We start from the raw sequence: 19,645 nt of genomic DNA, 5'->3' as shown, positions 1-19,645 counted from the left end.
ATTGAGTGTGGAAGCGCGGCAAAATTCCAAACCTAGAGTTTGAAATATCTTAAAAATTAATATAAATATATATTTTAAAAAAAAAATATATATATATATATATATCCAAACTCGTGTTCGTAGACCAAATAGACATCAATTAGTCGACAATCGTGCTTCAAATGGAGCGTAGCCTGATTAACACAGATATATAATCTTTAACATCTACTCAAAGGTTGTGCTTGTTGAATCTTTGAGGTATCCCTAGGTTAAGGCTTCGAGTAAACATGAGCGCTCTTGGATTAGCAAGGATGAAACCCCAATACTCTAGTTGACCGAAAGAGAACTTAGATTCACCTGACCATTAGGCAGGCTAGAGATTATATTATATGTCAACACAACAGAGCGAGTGGCTCTTCTAAGTGGGCTGCTATGTGATAAGATTACAGAGAAAGCGACACCTTCGTGTAACATGTTGTGGTCTTAACGCCCGTAGTGATCAGTTTCACGCGCTCTAAGCCCAGCCAGCGTGCGGTTGGGAAGGTTGGCCAGAATGTGAGCAGTACCACTCACCCAACTCTACCACTTACAGGCACGACGCCTTCGTGTAACATGTTGTGGTCTTAAACGCCCGTAGTGATGAGTTTCACGTGTTCTAAGCCCAGCCTGCACACGGTTAGGAAGGTTGGCCACAATGTGAGCGGTACCACCCCCACCCAACTCTACCACTTATAGGCCCCCGTCCGTCCTACAGCCGCCCAAATAGGAATCAAGTAGGAATCTATACATACATATACATACATATATATAACCTCAGTTGATATAATCTTCTTTCAACAGTCTCAGAATTCATTGCTCAAATGTGAACACAGAGATAAGAACAGCCACTGAACAAAAGCATTGAGATAATCTCAATAACTAAAACATGAGAAACCACAACATCAGCTGGAAATGTAAGGGAATTAGATTTATTAGAAACTGCAATTCATCAAAATCTGTAGTCATTTTAGATGGAGGATACAGAAACCGCTCGCTGCACGAAAACTCCATAGCTCGACAACTCCTAAAGTTACAATCCAGTCTAGCCTACATTATATGGCTTTTCCTGGGACGACGAAGACGCTACTTCAATCGATAGTTAAGAGTCAAAAGCACGAGATTCAAATATGTACAAGTACTATCCTTATCATGAAGACTGATACACAGGTTAAGTTCTTCTCTAGGACTTTATTTCTGAAGTGTTTCGGGGGTGTGCTCATGGTACCGAAACCATGGCTACGCAGTAGAAGAGAACCGTCACGAGCTGCTTTCATAAGCCTTGCTGTATATACAGATATCGAAAACTACTTATTTATATGATCAGCATAGAGAAATAGCCAAACCGAAAGATATGAATGTTCATGCATTTCGAAAAGACCTCAAAGGAGCAAGTTTATATACCATCTTACACGATCGAAAGCAGAAATATTTCTTTTTATCAGTCGAAGAATCAAATACACAAGAAACTTTATCACGACATCGACGCTGACCCGAATGCTGAACCAAAGATGCAACACTGTTTAATGTAACTATTCAGAAAGATACTACATGAAATATAATTTAAAGGCACTAATTCAGCATCGAGGGGCTCCGCCCGAAAAATGTCGAATAAAACATGTTAGGTTGACTAAGCTTAAAAGGTTATGTTCCTGTTTTTATTCTCTCTGTCCTCAGAGGTTGTCTGTTTTTTTATAATAGCTAAAGTTGTCCTTCATAAGATCATGGGCCTGTACACAATAGTCCTAATATAATATATATTACAGGTCATCTAATCAAAAGCAGTTTCTATTTGCAAAATATGAATCACAAAGCTAATATCTGTGTTAAAAGAAACCTTTGAAACCTCTCTAAACGCGTTTTAAAACCGTAAGGCTAACGACGATATGTAACGGGACATAGCGAACAATATCTACTAGCGGTGGGTTTGGGCTATTACACAAGCTGACATAAGTAACCATAAGCCACAAGTCGGCTTCACACATCCATGAGAAAAGACAAAGGATGAGAAAATGGGAAGAGGGGGTTACAGAGTAAGGTTAGAAGGGACGGGTGGGGACTCCCATGGATCATTTTGTGACGTAGTACTTTGAGAACAGAAACAATTTCATTGATGAATGAAATAAAACGTCAATGAAATTAAAGGAGCTTATTGGGCTCCTAACACCGAAGCAAATTATAAGCACGTTAGACAATAAAGGTATATAAGGATGATGATGTAAGCTACAGAAGGGTAGTCATTGATCGTATAGTCTACCTGTAATAGCCCAAACTCACCACAAGCAGATATTGTCATCTTTGGGCTTTCCCTTTCGGGTTTCTCTTCAAGATTTTTAAAACGCGTTTTCCAGGAAAATGTTTCCACACCCTTATAAAAGAATGCTTCGTTCTCCTCCCCAACTGATGTGGGATCTCACAATCCACCCCCCTTTAAGGTCTAGCGTCTTTGCTGACACTCGTTGCATATGAACAGAACTTCAATTTCTCTTTTTACCTTATACGATCCCAAGTAATAAAAACCGTTTAAACTACACAAACCAGATTCAACGAAGCGATAGAAACCATACCTCCTCCATCCTCATTTGGAGAGTTGAGAGCAGGTGAAGCCGTCTCGCACAAGTTCATTGATTGCGTCTCTAAACTTAACGTAATCTTCAAATTTGTTGTACACTTGATGTGAAATTCGTGCATACCCTGTTACAATCGCAGTTTCCCCCTTTCTCGGAGCACGATAATATATCGGGACTTCAACTCTAAACTCTTCCCGCAAATGCGTTCTCAACTTCAGAGTATCAGACTCACTCGAGATACCTAAGCAAGAAGGCAACCCCACCATGATCATACTTGCACACATACTCGGTGGGCAGCCGAGATGAGTCTTCCATGCTTCTACTAACATCTCTCCCATCTTAACAACAACCTCATGGTTACGTTTTTTGATTCCCTTAATCCCATCTTCAAACCTATTAACAAAATTCAAAACCGAAGGCACGACCAACTGAGCGCTATAATCCCTCGTTCCAATCCAAGCACTTTCTATAGCCAACCCATTACCATACTCGTGAGAAACAACAGGATGATGCAAATCAGAATGACCAGGGGACCTCCTAGAATACAAGAAAGCAATTGAAGGTGGACAAAAGAACCACTTATGCAAATTACTAGTGTAATAATCAGCACCAATGTCTTGCATATCAATATCAGTACACCCAATAGCATGAGCAGCATCAACAAAAACTTGGTCAACACCCTCTTCCCTACAAATCTTAACCAGCTCCTTAACAGGTATAACCACACAAGGCATCGATGTAATATGATCAATCACAGCCAAACGAACCTTCCTACCATTAGCCTTACCTCTCTCTAACGCCTTGCGAAATTCACATATAATTTCATCATTAGATTTAACAGGAAAAGGCAATTGTACCTCAATTACATACCCACCAGCTCGAGAAACATACGCCTCTATTGATTTCTTCACAGCACCATATGCATAGTGTAGCATAACAGCCGCATCACCCTTCTCGAATCTCCCCTCGTTGAAATCCCTAGCGATTTTCTGAAGAACGATAGCAGCGGCAGTGGTGGCATTATCGACTATAGAAACTTCATCGATATGCTCGGCATTGATGAGGTTTTTGATGATGGTTCTTGATTCAAGAATCCCTTTCTTGAGGTCGTTGAAGTAGAAGCGATCCGGCTGGCGAAGGAACTTGAGCTGCCATTGTTGTTGAGCAGAGATGACAGAAGAAGGGCAACAGCCGAAGCTTCCGTTGTTGATCCGAGCAACGGAAGGGTCGTGGTGGGCGAATTCGGATTGAATTTCGGACTCTGAAATGGAAGTTGATGAGATTTTTGGCTTTTTGGGCAAGTGGGTATTGGCCTCGCCGTTGAGATGCGGCGTAGAATCCGTGTGGGGGTGGTTTGTTTCACAGTGGGAAGCCATTGGAGGAGATGGGTCGGAGAATTTAGGGTTTAAGAGTGATGGGTGATGGTGAAATTGAAAGAAAATGAGAAAATGGCGAAATGGGTCGATGAGAATTAGGGAGAAATGCGTTAAGAGGAGGGCTTTGCGGAGAAGGGAAAACGTTAAGGCGAATGATGAGTAAAATAGTGAAGGTTTAGGACAAGTGGGGTGGCATAGTGCTACAACGGAAAGACAAATGGAGAGACATATTGGCATCCTCCATTATCATCAGAGTAAACTAGTCAAGTGGGCAGTTTTAGACTTTGTCCTTTTATCATCTCCACCCGCGTACCTCTAGACATGTCGTCTATAGCCTAAGTGACGAGGATTTCTTGATTAAACGGAGAGAAAGAGAGAGTAGGGGACATTCTTTCACAGTTAGATAAATGAGGCGGCGACCAGATTATATTGTTCGTTACTGCTTTTGTCCTTTTATCATCTTCATCCACGTACAACTAGAGATGTCGTCCATGGCCCAGGTGACGAAGATTTCTTGATAAGACGAGAGACAAAGAGAGTAGAGAACATTATTTCACTGTTAGATAAATGGGATGGCGACTGAATTATATTTTTTGTCACCGTCTTTGTACTTTTATCATCTCTACCCACGTACAACTAGAGATGTCGTCCATGACCCAGGTGACAAGAGGATTTCTCGATTAGATGGAGAGAAGGGGCGGCAACTAGAATGTAATTTCCGTCTCCGACTTTGTCCTTTTATCACCTCCACCCACGTACAAGTAGAGAACTTTTTTTTTTTTATAATGCTCATTTTTTTTTTTTTTTTTTGTTCCATTCATAATTTTTGTCACGTTTAAATAATTTTAAAAAACATGTTTTTATTTTTAAAATGAAAAGAAGTTAAAAAGAGACAATTTTATGGTTGAATCCTACCGACAAAAACCACACATATTGTAATAAAGCAAAGATGTTGGAAGACATAAATTAGGTCAGTCAATTGAGTGACTATAATTCAATTTCCCACCATAAAGTTTATGCCTATTTTTGCCTTTTCCATTCAAATTTTAAATATTTTAAAATAAGTTTAAGATGGAGGCCGACACATATACATACGTGTAGTTTAGGTCAAGGTACCCGTTTAGTTTGTTGTAAAGAGAAAAAAAAAACGGTCAAAGTCAATCTCGAAGGGGTAAAATAGTCATTTCTACCTCCTCACTATTTAAGGGGTATGTGTTACCATAATACATCCTTAATTAGGAGGATGAAGAAGAAAAGATAAGGCAGGCATCACGGACGACAAACCACATGGATACTTAGTAAATGGCGAGCACGAGGTTTACGGATCCTACAACTTAACGTTAACAATATGGACCCATTAAGATTTTTCACCTGACCCTTTGTAGATGAAAAACTGGTGATGGTCGACTCTAGAATTCTAATATCCTTTGAGGCCACTAGTGTTGGATTCTAGATTATGAATGTGGTCGTATCTCACAGACTCGGGATACACAAGAATGATGGTATAAGGAGTGAATAAGACGTATATAGTTCAACCTAGAAACCATACTAAGTCCAAAGGAGTAGATGCACTCTAAGGTAGATTAGGGTCGTGATTAGTCCAACCATGAGCACGTATGGTGTTAAGTTAGATGAACGAACTAGGAACCACTAGGAGCCTGCAGCATAAAGTCGGGGTATTTAGCTCAATGTCAGTTATGATTTAGAGCCCACAGGTAGGTACTTACTGAGTATATTTTTATAATCATTCTTGATTACTCTACTGAAGAAGAGTAATTTTCGACTCACGGTGCATATTGTATTTGTTTTTCGTTCAACAATTATGGGGTCTGAATCGAATCGAGGTTGATGAATTATTAACGACGTCTTTAAATTTGCTCAAAGAATATATTCTCAATTTCCATTATACAAAACTCCAAAACCCTCCTCTCCTTTTCTCCTATATAAACCCTTCTTTCTCCCTCAAACAACCAACCCCTCTTCTTATATCTTCAAGCCCTAGCTAGCTAGCCATGGCATCATCCAACGACGAGAGACGAAAGCCGAAGTCACCCTCATGCTGGTTCTCGATCTCCACCTTGTTCAAGTCTCGAGCCCGTAGAAAGAGGAGGGACGACGATGCGATCACAATGGAAGATACACGAAAGGTATGGCCGAGTGATGACGACAAAGGTCGACACTGGGTGGCCGAGCCTGGCATCGATAGAAAAGCCAAAGCTTACATCGATAGGATCCATTATCAAATCCGCTACTCCGTAGCCGAATGACAAGCTCACTCCAAACCTTTCAGCTAGTTCTAAGTGTATAGTGAATGCATCCTTCCAAGTATATTACTTAATATGTAACGCAACCCAAATCCTTAAAGCTATATAATTAAACTCTTATTAACTATAATTAATCTTGTATTAATGTCTTTAAAATGTAAATGGTTTCAATGGGTTGTATTAATCGAGTTATGAAATTTCGGGTTTAGTTTTGAGATAAAAATGAACTTATGGATCGAATCTCGGGTTATGCAATTTAGGGTTTAGTTTTGAGATAATAATGAACGTACCGTTCGAAATTCGGGTTATGCAATTTAGGGTATAATTTTGAGATAATAATGAACCTACCGTTCGAATTTAGGGTTATGCAATTTAGGGTATAGTTTTGAGATAAAAATGAACTTACGGATCGAATTTTGGGTTATGCAATTTAGGGTTTAGTTTTGAAATAATAATGAACCTACCGTTCGAATTTCGGGTTATGCAATTTAGGGTATAGTTTTGAGATAATAATGAACTTACGGATCGAATTTCGGGTTATGCAATTTATGGTATAGTTTTGAGATAATAATGAACTTACGGATCGAATTTCGGGTTATGCAATTTAGGGTATAGTTTTGAGATAATAATGAACTTACGGATCGAATTTCGGGTTATGCAATTTAGGGTATAGTTTTGAGATAATAATGAACCCACCGCTCGATTTTTGGGTTACGCACACCTATAAAAAAAAATTTGAGTTCAACCGTTATAAGGTGAAGGATTGAACTCTCGATTTTGAGATAATAAACTTTTATATTCTCTTTTTCTAATATAGTTTAGGTTCGTAATTTAAATGCAAGACAAATAAAATATTAAAAAAAATAAATTAGAAAGTAACAACGAGCTCGTGCTTTAAGCTAATGTTCGTTCTAAACAATGTGAGCTTAAAATCAAAATCGATAATATCATATTATTCGTGCTTTTTACTAATATTTTAGAAAATCAAGCTCGGTTTCAAATTTAAAAATAGAAAAAATACGAAAACCATAGGAATTTTTGAAGTTGAATCTAACCCGACACAAACCGAACACGTCGTAACAAAGCAAAGCTATGGCTAGACCTAAATTAGACAAGACTAATAAGACATGACCTAATTCTTTGGACAACTTCTTTCACATTGAGTGATTATAATTCATTTCCCCTTTATGTCTATTTTGGTTTCTTTAGATTTAAAGCTCGAATATTTTCAAACAAACCTAACTCGGAATGCTCACACGTATACTATAAACGTGTAATCGAGGTTATTCTCCAAATTTAGTAATGTTATAAAAAAAAAAAAAATTATAAGCCCACTCTTAGTAGATACTGTCCGCTTTGGCCCGTTACGTATCGTCGTCAACCTCATAGTTTTAAAATGCGTTTACTATGGAGAGGGTCTAGCCCTACTCCAACTAGTGCCTCGCACTGCTCGGTGACTAGCTCTGATACAATTTGGAGGGGGGGGGGGGATTGTGAGATCCCACGTTGGTCGGAGAGGGGAACGAAATATTTCTTATAAGGGTGTGAAAACCTCTCCCTAGCAGACACGTTTTAAAACCGTGAAGTTGATAACGAATCTTAGAAAGATTATTCTCTGATTTTTTATATTGATTCGGGCTCTCGAGTTTAAAATACTCATTTGACCGTGACCAATTACACATTTGTTCCATTTCGAGTCATATTAAATCAATGGTTGATAGCTGAAGATTCTTAGTCTTGAAGAAATGGAATTTTGTGCTCCTTTTGCTCTCTTTTATTCTTTTTGCTCTAATTATAAAGTATTGTCGTTCTTATTCACACCATTTTGTACCTTCTTCTTATTAACTATACTATTCATTTCAGGATCGATACTCGTTGTTAGCTCTGATACCAATTGTTAGAATCGCTCAACAACGCACACTCGATCAAGATGAACAAAAAAAAAAAAAATAGGAGAGAGAAAATACAACGGTAAGAGCTGGCTAATCGGGTATATATATATGGTTTTAATTTACTAAATATAACTTACAAAGATTTAAAATGAGATATAATCCGACAATATCAAATCTTTACCAAATATCTATCTCTAGTGATTAGGCTCCATATCCCAACAATCTCACCCAGTTGGAGACGGATCCAGTCAACCCAATAATCTTCTCTATCAGATCTTTACCAAATATGTTCCAAATATCTAGTGACCTATCCCAACAATCTCACCGTTGGAGACTGATCAGTCAACCCCAACAATCTTCTCTATCACATCAAATATGTTCCAAATATCTAGTGACCAGGTCCGTATCCCAACAATCTAGGAGACTGATCCAGTCAACCCTAACAATCTTCTCTATCACATCTTTACCAAATATGTTTCAGATATCTAGTGACCAGGCTCGTATCCCAACAATCGGAGACTGATCCAGTCAACCCAACAATCTTTGTGAGACTGGCTCCATATCCCAACAATCTCCACTTGGAGACTGATATAGTCAACCCAACAATCTTCCAATGACTGGCTCCGTATCCCAACAATCTCTCATTGGACTGATCCAGTCAACCCAACAATCTTCCGATCCAGTCAACCCAACAATCTTCCAATTAGAGACTGATCCGGTCAACCCAACAGTTTGCTTGAGTTTATCAACCCAACAATCTTCCAATTCGTGACGGATCCAGTCAACCCAACAGTTTGCTTGAGTTTATTTATTTATTTTTTTTAATTTCAAACAAACGACTAAATACCGTTATTTAATTGTAGTAATATAGTTGTAACACATAAAATGTAGGTAAAATTCTTAGTTGTGACGTATGAGCAAAGGACAGGTATATGAATGAACCGATACCACATCTAAAAGAGAGTAATTATAAAAATATGATAGTCAAAAAATGTTTTTAAAAAATTGAACCGAAGGTGCTCTTGTTCAGTGGCCCAAAGTGGTATGTCGAGAATTTTCTTAGAAAGCATGTGAGTGATAACAAAACATATTAAAAAAAAAAAAACTAGGGGTTCATATGACCTGACAACTCGATCAATCCAAACTACACAACTAAACAATAAAAGTTAGGTTGGAGGTTTGGGTTGACTTTTTGGAAAATAAAAAATTTGGGTCGGTTCGCAAATTGACCTTTTTTGGTCGGGTTGGAAAATAGGGTTACAATTCAACCCAACTTTTAAGATTATTATAAAAATTACGAATATTTGACATTTGTAATTGATGTTAGTGATATGATCTGACTTGTGGATGTTTGAATAAATAAGATTTTTTTAAATAATTTAAACAAATCCGACAACCCAATTGAACCTGGATTGAGTTAGGTTGTGAATTCTATTCGAGTTACTCGGATCACCAACCCGACCAATTCGAAATATTTTAGGTTGGTTCAAAAGATTCTTCCAACTCAATCCAATTCAACACATGAACACCTCGGAAAAGGATCCATATTGGTATATGGTTTGTAAGGATAGTCTTCACTCTTTGAAATAATTTTCGATAAGTAGATAATGTAGTCATACTACAGGGATACAGATAAATATCGAAGCCATCACGTGCCTAATTCTAAGTACGAGAGATTACATCAGAGTGAGGAATTGTTCTTGAATCCATGCGAGTGACAAAACATGCTAGAAGAAGTTGTGTTGGTCTGCGAGGATAGTCTTCACTCTTAGAAGTAAGGAGTAAGTAACGTGCTCATGTCGCACGGGAATGTCGGAGACATTATATACTGAATCCTGATTCAAATCCTAGACACGGGATTACAAATGGTATTAGAACGGTACCTTTCCTAGCAAGATGTGGTTCCGGAACAAACCAAGACAGAAATTGGTGGTAATGTTACACTCGAAAATTTTAATTTTTTTTTTTTCAACTCCAAATTAATTTTCAATAGTTTTCTTTATGGCCTATTTTTTTTTTTTTTTCTTCGCACCCTTCGACATCCCGGCGCCCCAGTTCCGTATCCCCCTCGTTCTCTCTCTCTCGCCATCGCCGCCACAGTCGCCATCGCCGTCGCCCACTACCTCCACCATTCTCTCTTCAGTTCAGCCGTCTACCATCCGCCGCTCTCTTTGCCCAAAACTAATTCACTTATTCATCCTCTCTTCAGTTAAACCAGTTTGGCGGAACGAAGAACAAATGAGGGCTTTTCGTGAGGTAGATGAAGAACTGGGAAGGAAGAGGAGATGAATAACCCACCAAAAGCCCGAACCGAACCGAATCGAATCGAATCAGTGTTTCTCAATTCGACTTGGAAACCTAGTTCCAGTTATCTCCTTCTTCACTCGTAAGACTGATATTCTGATTTTGATAAGTAAATTTTGTGTTCATTTTCTTACCCAGTATTTTCCTTGATTTTATGTATTTATTTTCATTTGGGATATGCTATCAAATGCTTTAGTGAGGCAATTGTTTTCTGTTTGATTCTTTAACAGGTCTTTAGTTCTTTCTGCAATGAAGTTGAAATTGATGTGAAGTGAGTTGGATATGAATTTTAGAAGAGTTACTTCTCAGATTTTATTGTAGAACTAGCCGGCTTAATGAAGGAGACAATATGAAATACTTATTTGTCTGCAGGGCAGGGTCTTCTCAATTTCACTGGAGAGATATGATTAAGTCGTGTAATTAACCATGATTTTGCTACAGCGTGTTGCCAGAGTCGAATCTAAAACCAAAACTGGGATTTTTGTATCCTCATTTAAGGATATCTTCAATGAAGCTCTTGGATCTTCCTCACCGTGTCCTAATTTATATTCCTTTTCGTCTGTTGCTGGAATTAGTGATAATGGAAACAGGATTGTTCCTATGTTTTCCCCTTGGATGTCCACGGGAGTTGGTACAAGCTCGACAGCAGCAGCAGGGGCAGATTGGATGGTCACTCAGGAAGTAGCCTTGTCCTTTAAGGAGTGGTTCAAATCTGGAAGCAACGCTTTGTATGATCAAATCTTCCAAATCCTCCAAATGGCTAGAGATGACCAAGAAATGCCATATGGTCATTCCACTGCTGATCTAGCTCTTTCTAGTCTTGGCCTTCGTCTCAATGAGTTATTTGTCTTAGATGTCCTGCGTTATGGCTCCAAGGATGTTCTGTCTTGCCTCAAGTTCTTTGACTGGGCAGGACACCAACCGGGATTCTTCCATACACGTGCCACATTCGTTGCCATCTTTAAGATTCTGTCCAAGGCCAAGCTCATGTCCCTCATGTTTGATTTCCTTGAAAACTACGTGCAGCAGAAATTTGTCCATAAGGCTCGTTTTTACAATACGTTGGTGATGGGTTATGCTGTTGCTGGTAAACCCATTTTTGCTCTTCAGCTGTTTGGTAAAATGCGCTTTCAAGGCCTTGATCTCGATTCTTTTGCCTACCATGTTCTTTTGAATTCTCTTGTTGAGGAGAATTGCTTTGATGCAGTGCATGTTATTGTCAAGCAGATTACTCTGAGGGGATTTGTGAATGAGATCACACATTACTTAATGCTAAAAAATTTCTGCAAGCAGAGTCAGTTGGATGAGGCAGAAACCTTCTTGCATGACTTGGTAGGTAGTGGAAAAGGACTGAATGGACGTATGCTGGGTTTTCTTGTTAGTGCACTTTGCAAAAGTGGAAACTTTGAGCGGGCATGGAAGTTGGTTGAAGAGTTTAGAGACTTAGAATTAGTTTCAATGGATCATGTGTATGGTGTGTGGATAACAGAACTTATTAGGGCTGGGAAGCTGGAGAGAGCTCTACAGTTCTTATATAGCAGAAAGTCAGATGAAAGTTACATTCCTGATGTCTTTCGTTATAATATGTTGATTCATAGACTTCTCAGAGATAACCGGCTTCAGGAGGTGTTTGACTTGCTTACAGAAATGATGGAGGAACATATTTCCCCGGATAAAGTTACTATGAATGCTGCCATGTGTTTCCTCTGCAAAGCTGGGATGGTGGATGTTGCACTTGATTTATACAACTCAAGATCAGAATATAGGCTTTCCCCCAATAGTATGGCATATAACTATTTGGTCAATACTTTATGTGGAGATGGAAGCACTGATGAAGCATACCACATCTTGAAACACTCCATAGATCAAGGTTACTTTCCGGGAAAAAAGACATTTTCTATACTTGCAGATGCTTTATGTCGAGAGGGAAAGCTTGATAAGATGAAGGAGTTGGTTATTTTTTCCTTAGAGAGGAACTTTATGCCCAGTGGTTCCACATATGATAAGTTTATATCTGCTTTATGCAAGGCTAAGAGAGTTGAAGACGGCTATTTGATTCATGGTGAGCTTAATAGAATAAATGTAGTAGCTATAAAGAGCACTTATTTTGTTTTGATAGATGGTTTTAACAAGTTAAGGAGGGGCGATATCTCTGCAAGACTACTCATTGAGATGCAGGAAAAGGGTCACAATCCAACTAGGAAAATATTTAGATCAGTTATTCACTGTCTTAATGAAATGGAGAATATGGAAAAACAATTCTTTAACCTGCTTGAGTTACAGTTATCTCGTCAAGAGCCCAGTCCTGAGGTGTACAATAACTTCATTTATGGAGCTGCACTTGCAAAAAAGCCTGAGCTTGCTAGAGAAGTATATCAGATGATGTTGAGAAGTGGAATCCGACCCAATTTAAGTTCCGACATTCTTTTGTTAAAGTCCTACTTACATAGTGAACGCATTTCTGATGCTTTGAATTTTGTAAGCGATTTGTATCAGACACGAACTATTGGAAGGAAAATATCCAACGTCATGGTTGTCGGTCTATGCAAAGCCAATAAAGCTGATGTTGCACTTGATGTTTTGAGGGACATGAGGGATAGGGGTGTAATACCTAGTATTGAATGCTACGAGGAGCTGGCCAAGCATTTATGTCATAATGAAAGATACGATTTGGTGGTAAATCTTATAAACGATCTAGATAAAGTTGGGCGTCCAATTACATCCTTTCTTGGTAATACACTTCTATATAGTTCATTGAAGACTCAAAAACTCTATGAAGCCTGGGTTAGTTCAAGAGAGGGGCAAGTGGAGACTTCCCGAAGTTCTATGCTCGGCCTGCTAATTGGGGCATTTTCTGGCCATATTAGAGTAAGCCAGTCTATTAAGAACTTGGAAGAAGCCATTGCCAAGTGCTTCCCACTTGACATCTACACGTACAACCTATTATTGAGGAGGCTAAGTGCAAATGACCTGCAACAAGCATTTGAGTTATTCAATCGATTGTGTGAGAAAGGATATGTGCCGAATAGATGGACTTATGATATATTGGTTCATGCTCTTTTCAAACATGGGAGGACGTCAGAAGCTAAGAGATTGCTGGAAGTAATGTATCGAAAAGGATTCACTCCGACGGAGTGTACTAAAGCATTTATTTAATCCAACAGTGTTTGACAAGATGCCATGATCTACAGAAAATTTAGCACTATTGTCCCCCTTCTGCGAAATATTATTCTATTTTGTTCAATGAAGAGTGGAAAGCCCTGAAGATTTTATCCAGCCAAGCATCAAAGCATTTCTTGGCTTAGTATTTCATGGAATAAGTAGGGTAGAAGATTGTCTAGTAAAAGAGATCGTAGTTTCCAATCCAATCATTTCTACAGTTTGAAATAATTCTTACTCTTTTTTTAAATGATAATGATTTGTTGTAATTTTGATTTCGTGACCCCATCGTAATTTTTGTAAGCTATTTGCTAGATGAGTAACAAGTCACATGCCATCAATTTAATGCTTCATCAATGCATTTGAGGGAATTGTGTGAATAAGCATTTGAACTCTATGTTTACTCAGAATGCTAACAGAAACAAACTCGATATGTTTACTCGTGAACGCTCATTGATAGTTAGGATGATCAGTTGAGCTCTCTCAACACAGACTGCCGCTCGTTCTGTTGGTGCTCGAAGGTCTTTTGTTTTCAGTAGATGACATGGTTGTGCAGGTAATCTTCCTCTTACGTTCCAGCTCATGTTAATATCCCCATTTTCTGTGATTATTTGTGTTATTACTTTATCTCATGATTTTGGGTGATTTGTTGGAATACAATTGATCATACATGTTTTTTTTTTGTCGTCAACTATCCTTTAATTCAACTTAACTATGGTTTTTGACTTTAAAGTTCTTGTGACTGTTTATCTTCATTCAGGATATTGTCTTCCTAAAGAGATGAAATATGTGAATGTAAATGAATATTGTGAAGTACTAGGAGTTGATAGAAGGCATGCCGACTTCGCCGAGGAGGAGGGAAAAGATATTAGAATTTAGATAATGGTTGTGATATAGTACAGAGTAGATGTTTCGTATGGACGTTGAAACCCGTTCCTGTATGTTTCATATCGAGACGGGAGAGGATCTTCATCATTAGTTTTCTCATTAATCTTCAAGTCTTCCACAGAACATATAGGGAGGCTAAGCTTCAGTGTTTGATTGCTCTTGCTCATGGGGTTTTAATTTGAATGCTAAAACTAAATTGTATTATCTTCTTTGTTGTCACAGATTATAGGGGAAGACAATTATAGGTCACCGGGTTAAAGCTTTCCTTTTGGGTTTATGGATGGAAAGGAATCAACATTTTTCCCAAGGCAAGCAAGATCTTGGTGAGGAAAAAAATTGATCCAATTAATTATGAAGCTTCCTCATGGTGTGTTGTGTCTTTCCAAATAATTCTCTAGCTATTCTTTAGAAATTAATTCCTTGCGCTTTTGAGAAATGGCAATATCCTGAACTGTAGGCTGAAATAAGATGGTTTGTTGTGCAGGTATTACTATAGACAATTTTTCTGCTACTCATCTTTGTGAAAGATTGCATTCCTTTTGTTTAAAGGGTTTTTTTTCTAGAAAATACTTGTTTCTTTGTTTGGACGAGAGCTGAAAAAGACATCGTAAGCTAACCCCGTGTTGGATTATTACCTAACTAGGTAGAGATCCCACATCGGTTGGGGAGGAGAACGAAACATCCTTTATAAGGGTGTAGAAACCTCTCCCTAGTAGACGCGTTTTAAGAACCTTAAAGGGAAGTCCGAAAGGGGAAGCTTAAAGAGGACAATATCTGCTAGCGGTGGGCTTGAGCCATTACAAATGATATCAGAGTCAGGTTTCGGGCAATGTGCCAGCGAAGAGGCTGTTCCTCGAAGGGGGGTAGACACGAGGCAGTGTGCCAGTAAGGACGCTGGGCCTCGAAGGGGGTGGATTTGGTAGGAGTCCCACATCGATTAGAGAAAGGAATGGGGGCCACTGAGGACGCTGGACCCTGAAGAGGGGTGGATTATGAGATCCCACATCAGTTGGGGAGGAGAATGAAACACCCTTTATAAAAGTGTGGAAATCTCTCCTTAGCAAACACGTTTTAAAAATCTTGAGGAGAAGCCCGAAAAGGAAGACCCATCACAGTGTAACTCTTGATCCGGAATAAGCATATTCTGCATGTCAGACAGATTGCTGAACATGGCAATTGATGGATATCGTCATTTCAGGTTTTTTTTATATATGCATATAACAACTATTCATAAAAGAGTATACTTTTCATGGTCAGTTTATGCTAGTTTGATTGTAACATCTCTTGGCGATTGATGAATCTAACCACTGATTTTAATTGAAGGGAGGACATAAGTGAATAGTTTCCTCAAGGAACCACTCATTCAGCACCATCAGTAGGAAGCGTTGGCGAATTTAAGCAGAACTTTTTGCCTGACATGCCAAGGTGAGTAGGCCACATTTACAAATTACATTGGCGGTTAGAAACCACGACTCTCACCATGGTAAGATATTGTCCACTTTGAGCATAAGCTCTCATCACTTAATTAGCTAAGGATCATCCCCTAATTAGCCAATGTGGGACTCCTCTTTCAACAATTCTCAACAATCTATCCCTCGAACAAAGTAAACCATAGAGCCTCCTCTGAGGCCTATAGAGCCCTCGAACAGCCTTCTCTTAATCGAGGTTCGACTCCTTTCTCTAGATCCCTCGAATAAAATACACCATTTGTTCGACACTTGAGTCACTTTTTGACTATACCTTCAAGGCTCACAACTTCTTTGTTGACTAAGTTAAGGGCATGACTCTAATACCATGTTAGGAACCATGACTCTCCACAATGGTATATGATATTGCTCATTTTGAGTATAAGCTCTCCTAACTTTTCTTTTGGTTTCTCCAAAAGGTCTCATTTCTATTCCTTACTTATAAACCTACGATCATCCCCTTAGCCAATATGAGACTCCCCCTACCATCCTCAACATCTATGTTAATAGTCAGTATATGTTAATAGTTTAATAACACGTGAGTGTGAAGATTTGAAACATTTGAAAGTTTAAGAGTATTTTTTAAGCAAAGTATTAATAGTTTCAATTCAATTGTGAGAGTATTTTTTTTTTTTTTTAAAGTTTATGATAACATTAAATTAAATAAGTAAACGAGAATTTTACTTTTTTTTAATAAGTTAAAATGTTCGTTATAGTTATACTATTTTCTCGTTAAGTATATTTTGTTTCTTTTTATTTTAATATTTTGTCTAGATATTATGATATAATGAAATTGTTCATTTATCTCTTATGTCGACGCGAACCTATGAACATGTGAAAATATCGACAGTTGTCAAGACATCTATTTCGATTTTCAGGTTTTTAGATTTATTCCTTTTTGATATTTCCTTCAAAATGTTTATTTTAATTCATAGTTTTTGTGTCGGTATGGTTTCAAAACTTTCAAAATATCTTACTCATATGCATTTGAACTTTTAAAAAGTAACTACTTTGTTCTCGAAATAATTTTATTCGAGATAACATGACATTGATTCCAAAAATACATACTAACGAGCTAACATGGGTATGAATCCAAGTCACATATTTGATGAGACGAGCATTAGCTGAGCAGATAGTTGATGAAGAATTGTACAAACCAAAGTGTGATAGTCTTCCAAGCCCATGACTAGTAGATATTGTCATTTTGGCTTGTTACATATCACCATTAGCCTCACAATTTTAAAATGCATCTACTAAGGAGATGTTTCCATATCATTTGTAATAGCCCAAATTCATTGCTAACAGACATTTTCCGCTTTGACCCATTACGTATCACCGTCAGCCTCACGAATTTAAAACGAGTCTGCTAGGGAGAGGGCTCACACTCTGATAAAAAAAAAAAAAAAAAAAAAAAAAAACTTCGTTCCCATTTCCAATCGACGTGGGATCTCACATGAAGTCTCCTCCGATAACCAATTTATTTTATTATTTCTTTGTAAAAATAGAAAACAAAAACAAAATAGGCACCAAATTGGGTTTAAATTTATTTTTTTAAAAGTCGAGGGACTAAAAAATAAACGTTTCCAAACTTAGGTAAAAACCCGTCAATGAAATTTAAGAGTCCCCGTTATATAATTTAAAATTGCTTGTCAGTCCCCATATGTTTTTAAATTGCTTGTCAGTCCCCATATGTTTTTATTTTCTTTATGTTATCCTCATTTGTTTCCCCATACCTAAGGCATCTTAATAACATTACTATATTTATATTATATGGTTTCCAATGTCTTACATATTACATTCAATTGAATCTTACTATATATATATATATATATATATATATATATATATTTTATTCGTGAATTCCGAGATGATCAAAGTTTTGATTTTCGGGTTTAGTTCGAAAATTAAACTCGTGCACGGTGTATTCATCTGTTCGTAGAACTGTTTTTGTTAGTAATAAACGTTTATTAGTGTCGTAACTTTTTTTTTTCTTTTTCTGAAACTAATCTAGGGTTGAATTTTGTAATTCAGGGTCGTTGCTCGATTTAGAATTTTTACTTCTACAGTGGGTTTCTTCCTCCACGAATGATCGATTGTTAATGGTTGGCTTCCGACTTAACCACAATTCTGACAGTTTGATGTAACTGAAGCGAGCATTTAGCTTTAGAGTCTTATCTCAAAAGAATTTTTCTCATTTTGTTCTTTCCCAGTGTAGCATCTTCGTTTCACTGTCTAATCATCTGCTCTTCTGGATACTCCGTTAAAGAGTGTCAATTGGTTGATTTTGTGATATTTTAGATCACATCCAATCGTTCGTGGTAGAGTGAATCTAATAATTAATTTATAAAACTATTGTTATCGTGAGCATGGTCGGTTCAATTTGGTGCACGCCATAACGAAATCAAATTTCAACCTAACCCAAATACTGAGTCAAGCCAAAATCGCTCAAATTTTTTTGTTATGCACTCGAGTCTTTACATATGTCTCATCCATACTTTCAGAGCAAACACGTTACCATGTTAGACAGTAACATAAAAGTACTTTGAGAGGGGAGTGATACATTCTTTATAAAGGTGTGGAAACCTCTTTCTAGTAGACGCGTTTTAAAACTGTGAGGCTGACAGTGATACGTAACATGCCAAAATAGACAATATCCGCTAGACACTAAGCGGTGTGCTAGCGAGGACGTTGGCCACATCGATTGGAGATGGGAGCAACATATTTCTTATAAGGGTGTGAAAACCTTTCCCTAATAGACGCGATTAGCCATGAGACCGAGTCATTAGCGAACCGTGAAGGTGACGGGTACGTAACGGGCAAAGAAAGAAGACGAAGAGCAATAAGGCCAAAGGAAGAGAGAGGCCCGCAGTGTCTCAAAAGCAAAACCTTCCCACGTGAACTTCATCACCCCATACCATTTCCCACTTGTGTCCTTTGTATAAAAAAAAACCCTAAAAAAAATGGACAAATCCCTCCATCTTTGTCACCACAACCAAACAAATATTTTAGGGTTTACGTTTTTTTTGCTAAGGTCCTAACTTTTTAAAAATTTGTCTTACCACTAAAACTTAAAAAACGATAGTCGTTTTCGTTTCTAAACTTTTACGTTCGTTTTTTAGCTGAAATCGTAGAGACGAGAATTCAACTTCTAATCTTTTAGTCGAACATATATGTCTTAACTACTTTAACTATGTTAAGATTGAAAACGCGTCCACTAGGGAGAGATTTTCACGTCCTTATAGAATGCTTCGTTATTCTCCCCAACTGATGTGGGATATCACAATCCACTCCTCTTCGGGCCAAGCGTCCTTGCTGGCACTCGTTCCCTTCTCCAATCGATGTGAGACCCCCTAATCCAATCCATCCCCTTCGAGGCCCAACTTCCTTGTTGGTACACCGTCTTTTGTCCACCTCCCTTTGGAGCTCAGCCTCCTGACTGGTACATCACTCGATATCTAGCTCTGATACCATTTGTAACGCCCCAACCCCACGACTGTCAGATATTGTCTTTTTTGAGCGTTTCCTTTCGAGTTTCCTCTCAAGGTTTTTAAAACATGTCTTTTAGGGGAAAGGTTTCCATATCTTTATAAAAAATGTTTCGTTCTCTTCTCCCATCGACGTGAGATTTCACACAAATACTCGGTGAAAGGTAAGAATATGGCTTTATCACATTCGATATGGAAGAACTCTATTATTATTTGGATTAGAGCT

The 19,645-nt window shown here is 38.1% G+C and overlaps 2 protein-coding genes across 6 annotated transcripts; one reads left to right on the top strand and one right to left on the bottom strand.

Moving 5' to 3' along the window:
* Nucleotides 1-925: 925 nt before the first annotated feature.
* On the bottom strand, nt 926-4,152 carry LOC111804730 (putative L-cysteine desulfhydrase, chloroplastic). Of its 3 annotated transcripts, none has more exons than XR_002816564.2 (3): nt 2,583-4,152; nt 1,420-1,534; nt 926-1,300 (listed from the first exon to the last, which is right to left on the bottom strand). XR_002816564.2 is itself a non-coding variant. In XM_023689501.2 (2 exons), the coding sequence occupies exon 1, from the start codon at nt 3,959-3,961 to the stop codon at nt 2,594-2,596; it is 1,368 nt and encodes a 455-aa protein (XP_023545269.2). In that variant the 5' UTR covers nt 3,962-4,149; the 3' UTR covers nt 926-1,300; nt 2,583-2,593. The 3 variants fall into 3 exon arrangements, 1 of the variants encoding a protein (XP_023545269.2); XR_002816565.2 differs by having other exon boundaries at nt 1,420-1,515; XM_023689501.2 differs by lacking the exon at nt 1,420-1,534 and having other exon boundaries at nt 2,583-4,149.
* Nucleotides 4,153-10,130: 5,978 nt separating this feature from the next.
* LOC111804708 (Pentatricopeptide repeat (PPR) superfamily protein) lies at nt 10,131-13,933 on the top strand. 3 transcript variants are annotated; one of them, XM_023689465.2, is made up of 3 exons: nt 10,131-10,503; nt 10,652-10,692; nt 10,794-13,933. In XM_023689465.2, exon 3 carries the CDS (start codon nt 10,848-10,850, stop codon nt 13,575-13,577), a length of 2,730 nt encoding a protein of 909 aa, XP_023545233.2. In that variant the 5' UTR covers nt 10,131-10,503; nt 10,652-10,692; nt 10,794-10,847; the 3' UTR covers nt 13,578-13,933. The 3 variants fall into 3 exon arrangements, with proteins under 3 accessions (XP_023545233.2, XP_086984684.1, XP_086984685.1); XM_087128558.1 differs by having other exon boundaries at nt 10,652-13,933; XM_087128559.1 differs by lacking the exon at nt 10,131-10,503 and having other exon boundaries at nt 10,633-10,692.
* Nucleotides 13,934-19,645: the final 5,712 nt, after the last annotated feature.

This window comes from Cucurbita pepo, chromosome 11 (genome assembly GCF_057944985.1).
Source record: "Cucurbita pepo subsp. pepo isolate OVF chromosome 11, ASM5794498v1, whole genome shotgun sequence".
NCBI classification, from domain to species: Eukaryota; Viridiplantae; Streptophyta; class Magnoliopsida; order Cucurbitales; family Cucurbitaceae; genus Cucurbita; species Cucurbita pepo.
Note: the sequence above shows the minus strand (reverse complement) of the source record. Positions and strands in the feature narration are given on the sequence as shown.